This window comes from Symsagittifera roscoffensis, chromosome 2 (genome assembly GCF_963678635.1).
Source record: "Symsagittifera roscoffensis chromosome 2, txSymRosc1.1, whole genome shotgun sequence".
NCBI classification, from domain to species: domain Eukaryota; kingdom Metazoa; phylum Xenacoelomorpha; order Acoela; family Convolutidae; genus Symsagittifera; species Symsagittifera roscoffensis.
The window spans coordinates 79,548,696-79,562,334 of record NC_087063.1 but is presented as its reverse complement, the minus strand read 5'-3'; the positions used below and the strand labels follow the sequence as shown (position 1 = coordinate 79,562,334).

Below are 13,639 nucleotides of genomic sequence, written 5' to 3'. Positions count from 1 at the left end.
AGCCGGATACAAAAAAAGAGCAAGAGCAATTCTAGAACATTCCCTTTCTAGAAAATTTTGCTCCTGCTTTTTTCCGTATCCGGCGAGTGATCTATCCAAACTATTACTACTAATAGTTTATTTTTAAAGCTTGATTTCCGTTTTTTTTTTGTTTCATTTTTCAAAGTTTGATTTTACTGTTTTTGAAAAAAGCATAATTAACAAAACTGAATTTGGATACATAGTTATTTTAAAACAAGTTTATTCTGAGTTTTAATTCGGTATAAAAAATACCAAGAACTGTAAACCAGTTCTTTGTTCCTCGCCCTCCCATTAATTAAAACTGCATCTGAAGCGTTAGCTTGAAAGTTAGTCTGAAAACAAATTCTGAAATTTTTCTAGATCTTACTCAATTTTTCCGAGACAAAGAATCGTATAATTTATTTGTTTCGGGTCGTTACTAGATCAATAATGATAATCAAACAAAAATTTGCTTCCCATTTTTCTTCAGTCCCCGCTACATTCGAAACTAACTTAAAAAAAACACATATAACGTTGTCATAATGCGATGAAATTTTGCATGATGAACACAAAATATCATACACACATTTGTTTCTATTTTTTGGCAAAAACTCAAGCATGTAACCATAATAGCATATAAAATAAAACTGAACCTTGAAACTTTGAAAAATAAAAGAAAAGTATAAAAGAGTTAACAAATCGACACTACAATGAAGATATCGACTCTCTGAGTTCAAAATGTACAAATATATTGTGGACAAGACTGCTCGTGTCAGGGCGAAGCCCTGAATGTTCCGACTGCTTTTTATGTTTTATGGAGCAGTAATAACATAAAAAAATTAAATGTTATTAAAAAAATGAAATTTTTTTTTCTAAAATTTGATTTTTTTGAAATCATCACCCCACACATCATAATAAGAACTAAGTGATAGATTTTGCTCCTATTAACAAATCAATGAAGGCATATAAGCTTCCTTGAACCAATTTGGAACGATTTCTAAGACGGATTAAATCTCGTTTACGCGTTAATAGCTCGATATATATCGCGCGTTAATTGTCCCAAATTGGCCAAAACGGCAATCTTTAAACCCCCATAACTTTACGAAAAATAATCACAGGTGAAATATCTTTTAAAATGTAAGGTCAGGGCAACAATAGCTTTCGAAAGATTTTTAAAAATTCCGTCAAAAATGTCTCGTTAAAAAGTCGAAATTTTTCTGAAGAAAAAAAAAACCCACCCCGAGCAATATTCCATTTTACTTTCGTATCGAAAGTCGGAACAATAACACGGTTGTTACGGTTTAAAATTTACGTTTTGGCTATGTTCTGGTCTAGTTTATGCGCGCTTTAAAATTTTATCTCTAATTCTGAAAGTGTTACGCGAATTATTATTCCAGGCTAGTAATCCTATGTGTAAAACTTCTTAAACTTGCTACCATCACTGTCAATGCGGTATGAAGTATAAGAATAAAAGAACCAAGATTTGAAGGAACATCGAAAAATCAAGTTATTGTAGTTTAGCAAACATTTCAATCGAAAATTTTTCTGCAGACAAATCTGCTGCACAGTTGAACGTTTGCTGAACCATTGGGTCCTTCTAGTCATACCCCTGTAGCTTTCCCCAATTGATGAAATAAGAATGTGAAATTTTGGTAGTTAATAACACTGAAGGCTTATATAGTTTGTTAAACTCGTTTATAACTAATTAATATCACTAGGCTTATATATTTTTTTAAATCTAAAATAACGGTAGTAGGGCTGTTCATCCGTGCAAAATATTACATAGAATGTCACTAAATTCCTACTTGGCATGCTAGAAGTTTGAATCACAAACATGTTTTACTCAGCAAAGCTTGTTTGATAGTATGAACTCTCTTTATTTTACACAAGGAAAGCTTGTGTGATAGTATGAACTCTCTTTTTTTCCAAACAGTCTCAAATATAAGTGTTCACTTTGAAAGTGTTTTTTTTGCAGTATTTGAATAAGATAAATAACAGCTATTAAGTACAGCCAATGCTAAGGATATTAACAGACTAATATACTGAAAATAGCACTTTAGTTTCAAGGTATCATTGATCTATAGCGTAGAGGTAGGGAAGGAGACCCGCAACAAAGTAAGAGGGTTCGAACCTTGACAAGATCGGATGTTTTTAATGAACTTTTTCCTATACTAGTTAAAATGCATTCGCTCTATAAATTGGAGCGTGTTAGTTGGTAATTTTTTTTTCAAATTGACTGGTGTTGCTAATGCGTCAAAACTGGCTTGCGTCATTTAGCAATTATGTGGACTCATATGTATACTTTTAGTTTTCCTCATTCAGTTTTCCCAGTAGCTTTATCGGTCATATGTTTGGTTTTGTATGCGAAGTGCAACTTTCCCTCTGTGTTTCATTTTGAAATCAAATTTATCAACTCCATCAAACGTGAAAAATGTTCGGGTGAATATACGAGATGGAAACGCTTCCGCAGCCAAAAGAATTGTGTGGATTTCACTTCGATTTTTTGAAAATTAAGCGATGCGTTGGCTTTAAAAAATGAAATGGAGTCTATTGGTGAATTATAAGGTAGACAATTTACTTCAAAGGTATTGTTAATTCGAAAAAGTGTCATAATGATGATTTGGCAGCAAAAATCATCCTAAACATTGTGCATTGTAGTTCTCTCTTACATTATGAAGCTTTTTCCAAAAGTTGCCTACTTTCATTTCTCTTGATTTACACGTCTTGCCTTGTTTATGTTCCGACCATTGAAAATGGGGAGGAACTTTGCATTCGGGTTTATTTCATTTTTCTGTTCCGACTATTGAAAATGGGGAGGAACCTTGTATTCGGGTGTTTTTTTTTCCACGCAAAATCAGCTACCACAAACAATCATCGGACAGGGTTGAACTATATATCATTTTAAAGCCCTTTCAGTCGTGATTTGAGCGACATTAAAGAAATTTCAAAAAGTTTTCATTGTCGAGAAAAACCGGTTTGAAACTTTTGATTATTGGTCTAATTTCGAGCTAATTAGTAAGGTGGTTTTTAATTGCAATAGCTTATTTAAGCTTTATTTAGACCGTGAAAACTTTGTTTTACTCAAGTAAAGGTAGTCTTCGGACTGTTTTACTTCGAAAACTGTTTTACTTTTTCTAAAAAATAACAGCCTTCGGGTTGGAACCAAAATGAATTGCTTGAGAAAAAACTGATTTTTGTCCGGTTTTAAGATTTTTACGAGTCGTTAACCAATATTGGCTGTTTGTTATACTGATATTGAAGGGCGTGAAATTGTTAATGATAAATTAGTGTGTCTTTTTTGAAACTTATTTGATTTTGTTTATTTAAATTGCGTGTGAGTCGTTTGAAATGATCTATCCCCCGTTTTAATTCTGTTTACCACTTGATAGCTATGATATAATACCTGTATGTGAATTGGAATCCCAGCCTAACTAATATCCTTGACTGGTTAATACCACTGGACAAATGTGGTTCTTTCCAGAGCTCCAATAAAATCCAGATTGGTTCTGGTCCAGGAGAACGCGCAGATCCGTTAATCCCAATCCCAGCTGGCAACAACATTCTGGATCTGAGTTCGCAAACATCCAAACTTAATCCGATTCTCAATCATCTGTATCACTAAACCGAACTCTCTAAAATGATAATCCTACCCGAATCAGGAATTTAAAAATATATGCACTCAGTACGTGCATTCAAATTTATGCTTTGAATTTCTATAATTTAAATTGCTTCAAAAATTGTTAAACATTATATTTCAAAAAACCCGAAATAAGCGAAATTATTGATAAACTGCCATTGTACGCCTCGTTTCTTAGACTATCATCGATCAACTGGGATTTATATTTTGGGAATCTGATGTGGACAAACCCCCTGTGCGTCCCTACCCGGAGATTTGGGGCTAATCTTTTGACCGTTTACAAAACGGGTCCCACTCTGGCTTCGCTGTCATTTTTACTCTACTACTCTTACCATTCATACCATTCAATGAGAGAAGATCCATTGTTGCCTTCTGGCTCTTTTCTTGTCTCGCTCAATTCCTTCTTTTCTTTCTGGACCCAAAATAGAAGTTGTTCTAATTTCTGGAGAAGTGACGTTTAAATTTAACTCATTTAGTATAGCGTACTTAGTATGCTGGTTTGAATTAGAACTGAAGAGAGAATAAAGTGTCTCTTTTTCAGTTATTTTCTGGTTATAAGTCTGGTTATAACTAGCCAGTCTATAGAGCTGTCAGTCAATTTTTGGGTAGTTTGCGTCCGCGTGTTCAGCCCACTGCCGTTTTTGCTTATCAAAATTTTAAACAAATTAAAGTCACCGTTTTCTAACCACGTTTCCCAGTTGGGATTTGAGAGGCTAATTTGTACCAGTTTGAATTGAAACTGATTATATTGGAAACAAGTTATTATACGAAGTCGACAGTTTATTGATTGACTAGTATAACCTCTTAAAATTTAACGTGACTTTACCCCTGTCTTGAATTAGTTTTTTTCAATCATTTAACTGGCGAAGAAAATCTTTTTATTTTATTGTTAGTTTTTCAAGTTACACGCAATAATGGATGCTCTCAGAAAGGTAGGAAACCACTGGCGAGTGAGAAGCGTTTTTGAGGAATTAGATTCATCCTTTAATTCAGAAACTTCAGCCTTTTTACTCCATTTGCCACTTTTTAATGCCAAATGGTAAAATGATTTGATTGAACACAGAAAAAAACTTAAGTTGAAATATCCTTAAAATCTACTTTCACTAGATAATTTTGCAGTACATGAACTTTATTTTAACTATACTTAAAAACTATAATTTTCCCCGAAATTTACCAAGAAGCGCCCTATAAGATGAAGTATATCAAGCTTAAAACACGCTTAAATATATATATATATATATATTTTTCAATTAAATTTACCGAAAAATTAAACAAAAGATGAGGTTAACTACTTAGTTCTACCTTCATTCAAAAGTAAAATAAACAAAAAAAATGAAACTGGAAAATGTAAACTATGAGTTAGAAGTTTGAGTATTTTAACAAGATACAAGAAAAATCTTTTTCAAGGTTGAGTTTTTCTACAAAATTTTTACAAAAACTCTGTTTTAAGCTTAAGTTTTTTTGCCAATATACACTTTTTGGTACGCTCACAAATGAATAGTTTTTACATTTTCCGATATTGTAGAATTCCTTTTCTATCCGGCTCACCCCCCCCCCCCCCTCCCAGCGGCGAGTGATCTATCCAAACCACTACTACTAATAGTTTATAGTTTCTTTTTAAAGCTTGATTTCTGTTTTTTTTCTAATTTTTTTTTCAAAATTCGATTTAACTGTTTTTGAAAAAAGCATAATTAACATAACTGAATTTGGATGCATAGTTACTTTAACGCAAGTTTATTGTGAACAATGTCAGTGAAACTTAACTCAAATGAAAAAAGACGAAAAACTGTATACGATAGCTTTGTGCATCCTCATCCCCTTAAATAAAACTGCATCTTAAACGTCAGCTTGAACGCTAGTCTGCAAACAATTTCTGAAATATTTCAAGATCTTACTCAATTTTTCAGATGGTTTTAGATTGAATGAATGCTGTTTATTAACCGAGGTAAAAGGGTCAGTAAAAAGTTTTTTCTCAATATTTTCAATCTCTCGAAAGTGGAGATGCGAAATATAACGAATAAGGCCGGTGAGGGGGGGGGGGGGGGGGGGAGGTTTGCAATTAAATAAAAAAACATTTGAACAGTTTTATATTTGAACAACAAACGTTCCTCTGAGCTGTAACGTGGTGATAACAAACTGCCAAGTACTTGAATACGCAATTTCTTGAAAATACACGCAATTTTCTTTTGACAATAAATTTATTAACAATTTTTTGCAGTTTTAAAACATCTAAAACGACGAAAATGTGGCCATGTAATTTTGTGGTAATTAAAACGAAACCGAAGAATGTCTTGTTTCCGCTGTAGGTTTCCTTAGTCTGTTTTATGGCTCAAGTCTGACCATACGTATTATTCATGTCTTGTCACAATTATCTTCACCGTCGTTTTCGCTGCTTGAAAAAAGTGTTTATTCAAGCATAATTTTGTAGGCGACTGTCGAACTGTGTAAATTACTTAATGAGCACAGGTGATTAATATCACTTTAAGCATCAATGCAGCTCAAGTCTTGTCAATTGATGATCGAGACGCTTCAATTAGAAAAGGCTCGGCCCCATCGGTTATTTAAGACTCGCCAACACCATCTGAAAAATTCAAGTTGTCAGATCAGCATAGTAAATGAGAATGAATATGACTAAAAAAATCATCAACCAGCGATTTTCTATTTGTGTGTTAGACTTATTCAATTTCTATTTACTCATAAATATTTTTGAATATTTGCTGTATCGTTGAAACGAAAAATACGTAGACTAACTGATACCTCAGGTTAAGATTTGTTTCATTGGTTTTTATTGGCGCCATGAGAATTTTCAGACACACAGTTTTGCTGAAGGTGAGCTGTTTGACTTTTTATATCGAATTATTTGAATTTTTCATAAGATCGTTTTGACTTTTTTGTTATTATATCGGTAGAACTCCTATGGTAACTGGTTATGGCTTTTTACTGTTATGGTTCCAACTTTTGTTCCTTTTCCATGGTGCAAATTAATTGAACCCAATTTAAAAGAGGAAGAGAAAAATTAGTCCAGTTTTTTACGCTTGGTCCCCATTATTGGTATGCAGCTTGAAAATGATGCGATGCTTATGATTTGATAATTGTATTTCTTGTTTTTCGTTACTTAATAATATTGTTTTATAATTAATAGATATAAATGTTTACCATATAGAGTGGCATTGGGGTGAGTGGCAATGGTCACGTGGGCAGTGTGTGTGGCTTCACCATAGTGTCCGGGTTCTCCTCCCTCTTCTGCTGTGACCTCACCCACAAGAAGTGTCGAAACTGCACCACATGTCAGGGATTCATACCACACGCATGGAGGTGAGACAACAATCTTCTGATTAGTCCTCAGAGATCATCGGGTCTTTCCCATCATAGCCCCCCCCCCCCCCAAGCCTAGTTGCAAAAAATCTATGTGATTTTACTCTCCAAATTGTGATTTTACTATTTTGTAGGAAGGGGACTATAAAAGAAAGACCCGAATCACCAGCTTCTAAATGCTGGTTCCACAATTCCATACAATTTTCAAGCACTTACTGTTTACTAGTTCGCCGACTTGAAAGCTCTCTGGTTGGTTATTAGAAATGTTCTTTTTATTTAGAAGGAAAATCAGTAGCGGATTTAGGGGCTTAGGCCCCCCTCAGCGATTCGACTCCCTGCCAACCCAAAGGCACCGATTGTTTGGTCGAAATTTTCCAAAAAACGCCTAGAAACACCTTTTTATGGCGGCGCAGAAAATTAGGGTCTTTATAGTGGTTTGGGAGAGCTCAGAAAATCAATTTGGTCGACCTAAAAAAAAGATTTTTGAAAATCCCCCCCCCCTCGAGAAATTTCAAGATCCGCGCCTGTGGAGAATATTTAGAATATACTTTCAATTTAAAAAATAGCATTACCAGCATTTTTCTATTTACAGAAAATTTTAAAAAATTTCTAGGTAATTTTAAAAGAAATTAACTTGTCTTTTTTTGCTGATTAAGAGCATTTGCCTGCAATGAAAACTGTATTTTCATAGCAAACATAAAAAACTGAGGGAAAAAGTTCAAGTTCTTTTTAGTCGCAAATTGACTTCTCTACTTAAACAATCATTTTTCTGTGAAATTTTCAGTGAATGTTTTAAGTGAATGCGAAAGAATTTTTATTTTATTTTATACGTAAAGATAAACCTGTTCAAAAATTGTCAAAAACTGGCCAGGATTTGTCATGAGTGAAATTTTTTGAGCAGAAGATTTTTAGCCAGATACAAAAAATACGTTTTTTATAACTTTGTGCGAACTTCAGTGCAAAAACTTCAGAGGAAAAGCGAAAAATTCCGTTAATTTTTGAGATTTTTGCATGTGAGTTTTTTCATATGAGAAAACCCCTGGTTAATGTATTCTAGGACTAAACATAAAGTGAAACTCAAATAACTTTTGAATCTAATTGATAGCAAAACGCCTAGCGTACACTTTTCGTTTGTAGAAAATAGCCTGTCATATTATTTTTTTTGTATGAAAAAATGGTCGTCATAGAGATTTAATTCAATTTTCTGTACGTGTGAAGTTGTATGATAAGAGATTTTGATCAACCTGTTTTTGCAGTTCTTGCGGCCTTGAAACTAAAAAAGAAAGTTAGTAATCTATTCAGTACTCCCCCTAAGCAAGCATTGAAATTATTCAAAAGAGTTTGTCATAATTTTTTGACAAGACTTATGACAAACTCTTTTGACATTAGAAAAACTGTAAAAAGAAACGCGAAGATCTAAAAATCACTTTCATTTTGTCGCATTAATTGGCATTTACAACGCTTTCATCAAACACTAGTCAATTTCATCGGCCAATTTTTCTGAAGACAGCAAAATTGTTTTTGCATGCTTGAATAACTAATAAATTTACAAAAAAAAAACGTTTTTTGTCTCTCATCAGGAAGTGCAAAGAAATTTTGTATTCCGGAGCGTTTCAGTTTTTTTTCACCTAGTTAGAGCAACTAAAAGCAGAACGAAAAGAGAAAAATCATGTAGATCGAACTGCAAAACAAAGTTTTTGAAGCGCAATTGTTTGTTTCCTTGGCTCGGAAAGTTCAAAAATTTGATAGATCAATCTGATAAAATAGTTCTTAGAAATTTTTCTTATTTTTTTTTCGTAAACTTCCGTTTGTATGAACTTGTGAAAACAGTAACCAAAATTCTCAGATGTGAAAAGCTTACTTAAAATTTGAATGACCTCATTAGTGGTTAAGAAGTGAGCAAACTTTCAGAGATGCTCTGTACACTGCCAACAAGATTACACAAAAACTCAAATGAGTCAATTGTTGTTATGATAAGAAAACTGTTAAACATTATCCCTAATTATTATCCTAATTATTTTGAAAATCGAAGAAAATTCTTTCTCCCAGAAATTCAATCATATTTTTTACACTGAATAACGAAGAGCTTTTAAAAAATTTCTTCTTTTAGTTAAGCAAGAACCATGATTTTTTGGTCTGTTTTGTTGTAAAATTTTCTTTTCTCGTCTTTAGGCGAGAAAATATGAAAATTAATTTTTTAGTAGACACTTGATTAATTTAAAACATTGAGAAATTATTTCTCAACCAGTATCAAAAAGTTACTAATTGAATGCTTGCTCTGAAACACCTGTGAACGGACTGGTAGATCCAATGGTGCTCTCCTAGGCAGAAAAACTGTTGGCGTGGTTCGTAAATTTGTTAACTACTCACAATGGAATTGCCTGAGAACTGTTTTTTATTATGATTATCTTTCTTTTTGCTATTCATTCCAAAAGAACGAAACAAACTGTAAAAAAAATATTCATTTTTTCTTTTTCAAACCAAATTTGAGTGAAAATTTCTGTGAAACCTTCAATAATTTTGATTTGTTTTTGAAGTAAAACAATTTATATCTATTTGTCTTTGAGTTTCGAATTTTCTCTGTACATGATTGTCAAGTGATGCGTCTTGACAGAGAATTCAACTTCAGAAGCAATGTCACGTTTGAACAAGTGACAGCTACACATCTTACAGACTCACACTTGAAAGTCAGACACTTAAAAACAAATCATACTTTGAGGTGTAATAAAAGGGACCTATTTTGATTACAATTATTGGCATTACATTAGAAGTCTTCTTTTATTGACCAAATGGACATTAGAAAAACTGTAAAAAGAAACGCGAAGATCTAAAAATCACTTTCATTTTGTCGCATTAATTGGCATTTACAATGCTTCCATCAAACACTAGTGAAATTTCATCGGCCAATTGTTCTGAAGACAGCAGAATTGTTTTTGCATAATTTAATTTTGTCTTAACTAACTCATCTTCAGTTTCGAGACATTGATGGTAAGAATAGTTTCTTTTCCTCCGAACTTGAAGCCGAATATTTACTGTATTTAACGGATCTTAGCATATATCGGTGTATAACACGTAAGTACATGCAAGCGAATCATTTTTAAGAGCCAGGATTTAAGTAAACCACTGCTAAATTTTCCTGTTAAAAGGTACGCATTCAAAAAAATCTGAAATACCTGATTAAGAAATTTAGTGATCCTGACTGATTTTACGTATTGTTGTTTGTGGAAAAAATGACTCTAAACTTAATATGTTAAGTGGCCTACCTGATTAGAGTGCGTTTCTTTTCCCATGATATAGATCGCTCTCAGCTGTTTCCATTATGTTTCGAACGACACTTAAAAACTACACAAAGTTTTCTCAGTCGAAAAAACAGTTTACAATTTTTACTTTTTAGTCTAATTTTAAGCAAGAAAAGAGTAGTTTTTTTCAAAAAATATATTAATTTTCCTGTAAAAATCTAATTTTACTCAGGAAAATTATTTTTTGAAGCTTCTTTTAGCGCTCCCTAACATTGAAAAAGTTTTTACTGAATGAATCTGAAAACGATTAGATGCTATTTTAGAATGTTGTTTTTTTCTTCTTTCGAAGACTGGCTGTCGATATTGACTAAATTACCAGTGATGTCATCTATCGTCTAGTGATAGTGACTTTCATCACTAAAAAAAACGATAGAAGTTTTTGTTTTTATTTTTGTTTTGTACAGAAAATTTTTTAAAAAAGATCTAACTTTTTGGTTTATCAAAAAATGCTAGTCATACAAGTTCTATATTGAAAATTGACTAATCATAGACCTTTCATGCAATTTTCTGTACTACAGTAAGTCCATTAAAAATGTATGATGATTGTTTTTCTCTATATGAAAAATGAATGATTAGCGTTTTGGTCAAGCTGGGATATAAGAACAGCAATTTATACAAGGTTCAAGCTCTTGAAACATCTTGTGTTTAACAAATTTCATGTAAATTCAATTCAATTCGAGTGAATAATTTCAACTGAATTTGCACGTGAAAACAATTATTGATTAAGGTTTCTGCAATTCGCAGAGGATCTATGAAAGGCTATGCAGCCTGTCTCAGAATAGTCCGTTTCTTTTATTTCCCCTGAGCGAACTTTTTTTTGCGAAAACTTTTTTTTTTCAGGACAGCCAAAATTTTCTATTTTTTATTTTCAAAAAAATATCAGAAGTGCATGGAGCGCGCAGAAAATTTGAAGCCAACTTTCGAACACAAGCGACAGTTGTGTACAATAAGTTCTTCTTTTTTATTATGGTTTAGATTCGCCTATCATATATTTCTGCTTTGAATTCATTTATCGAGCTGATGATTTGACATCTCATACTTCACAGTTTTCTGTGTGGTTGAGTTTAGCGATAGAACAAAAAATACTCTTGCAAGAGCAAGATTTTTGTACTCGGGAACTAGATTTTTTTCCCGTAAACAACGTTTCTTTGAAGAAATTGAACTTGCTTTATTACTGACCCTCAACAACTGCCTGCTTTTTTTACAATTAGCCTTGAAATAACCGTTCGATTCTGAATCCTTTTTTTTTGTGGGTTTCAGCCCTAACAGGGCTTTGTTTTTTTTCAGTTTGTTTAAGATTAAAAAAACATACAATAAAAGTTGAATTAACGGACTTTCGATTGTATGCTTAAGTTTTTGCTGTAGGCTCAGGGCTCAGGAGTGGCTCTAAAAATTGTTGTTCGGCCCAACTTATGCCTGCTAACCGATTTTTGGCGTTTTTTTTCTACTTAAAACATGATAAAAACAGTGATTATGAAAATTTATGGAAACTAGTTGTTTTTTTTTGTTGAACACTGGAATTTTTTCATTTGTTGCAAAAAATTTAGTTTTTCTGAAAAAACTTTCCACCGATTTTCAAAACAAAGTACCCCAGGAAAATTCGCCTATTCTCCTGCGTGCATATAGAACCCCCTAGTGTTTTTTTATCTCACCCAACTGTGTACAGCCTTCGAAAAAGTCTGTGGGGATAATTTTGATCCAAATTTTTTGAATTTTTAAATTTTATTGGAAGCTTTCCTTCAAAATCTACCCTCCCAATCAATACAACAACTTATGGAAAGCTTCTCTGCATCAAGGTTCGCTCTTAAGGTGTTCTACACAAAAATGTTATTGACCTAAGAAAGTCAAATTTTTGATTTTGACAGTTTTTTTAAAACTATTTGATTTTTTCTACAAAATTAAACTTTCAAATCAAATCAGAATTTTTTGGTTCAATCAGAATAACAGATTGCGTGAATCTCATCTGTATAAACGGCTAAGCTTTAGTTTTTTTACACAAAAATATCTGATTGTCGGAATAGTCGAATTTTTGATTTGTTGACCACTTTTGGATTTTTTTGACGTTTCTCGATAAGTATTCTGATCATGTATCCAAATCTGATAACAATTGTTGAATCGAAGCAAAAGGTTGTTGAAAACCATCCTTTACAATTGGCTACACCCAATTTTTTAAATAAAAAAATTTTGTTTTCAAAAAAGGAAAGTCTTCAATTATTGAAAAATCAAATTTTTGAACATTTGATCGTTCTTTAGAAACTAATTTCTTTTCTTAAAAACTGCCCTGTTAAATTTAGATAAATATTTCAACTAAAAAAAACTGCGAAAATTTTCTCTGCAGAAACAGCGATTCCTTGAAACAAAGCTATGTCCCTGGAAAAATTCAATTTAACAAAAATTTTCATTCTTCTCAACTTTTAGTATAGAAACAACTAAGGTTTTGGGCAAAATCCAATTTTTGAAAATACTCTTTCCATATCGCATCAGTATAGGAATTTTAAAAACTCTTTGATAGGTACCTCTAACTTTAGCTTGGCTCCTATTTGCATTTTATCGAGACTTTTATTGAACATTTTGGTCCACCTAATTTTTTTCAAAATTTTTCATGTTTTTCCGAATTCTTTTAATTTTGTCATGTTTGTGTTGTTGTGCTGTATTGCAATTTGTGCCAAACTTTGCTTTTTGCTTCGCATTTGATTTCCTAATGAATTAAAAAATTAGTTTCTTTTCTAAAAGAAATTGGGCGCGGCCAATTGTAAAGGATCGCTTTCAGCAAATTACGCAAATTTACTTTTCCCAATTGCATGCGTATTTATTAAATATTGAATTCGAAAATATGGTCACTAAGCTTCAAAGAAATTTTTTTATTTCAGAGCTAATTTGCAAATGAATACTATTTTTTTTTCTCTGGAGACCATATTTCAGTTTGTGATTTAAATGTTGTTAAAATTAATACTGAACAAAGTTTATTGCAAAATTTGATTTCAGATAACCTGACCTCTTTTTTGATAAAAACCGGTGAATCAGATTACACCAACTATATTTGGTCAAAAACTCATAATTTTGTTAATTAGTGAATCTTCGAACAAGTTACAATTATTCAACAAAAACGTCAGGTTTTTTTTCTGTAAACAAAATGACTTATATTTTTGGCCTAAACTATTGACTAGATGTTTTTGGTATCAGTTGTAACTTCTCGGCATTTTTGGTTAAATGAACGATTTATTATCGTTTTTTTTTGTTTGTTTTAATTCGTTTTGTTTCAAAGCGTTTTTGATTAAATAGACATTTTATCTTTGTTTTATCTTCAAAAAAATATGAAATTTTCATGCCTGGTGTGGTTTTTAAAATTGAAATTAATTCCGATTTTTTACTGACTTTTTTCGACTAA

General features: G+C 32.3%; 1 protein-coding gene across 2 annotated transcripts in view; it reads left to right on the top strand.

Annotated features, from left to right (window-relative positions):
* Window positions 1-4,155: 4,155 nt before the first annotated feature.
* The window catches only part of LOC134840598 (prickle planar cell polarity protein 3-B-like), a 49,118-nt gene continuing 39,634 nt past the window's right edge, over window positions 4,156-13,639 (top strand). Inside the window, exons 1-2 of one of the 2 annotated variants that reach the window (XM_063856518.1) lie at window positions 4,156-4,569; window positions 6,801-6,952. In XM_063856518.1, coding sequence (XP_063712588.1) covers window positions 4,552-4,569; window positions 6,801-6,952 — 170 coding nt within the window. In that variant the 5' untranslated portion in view covers window positions 4,156-4,551. Of the gene's footprint in view, window positions 4,570-6,371; window positions 6,467-6,800; window positions 6,953-13,639 lie in introns of those variants that run through there. The other variant, XM_063856517.1, reaches the window with a different exon arrangement.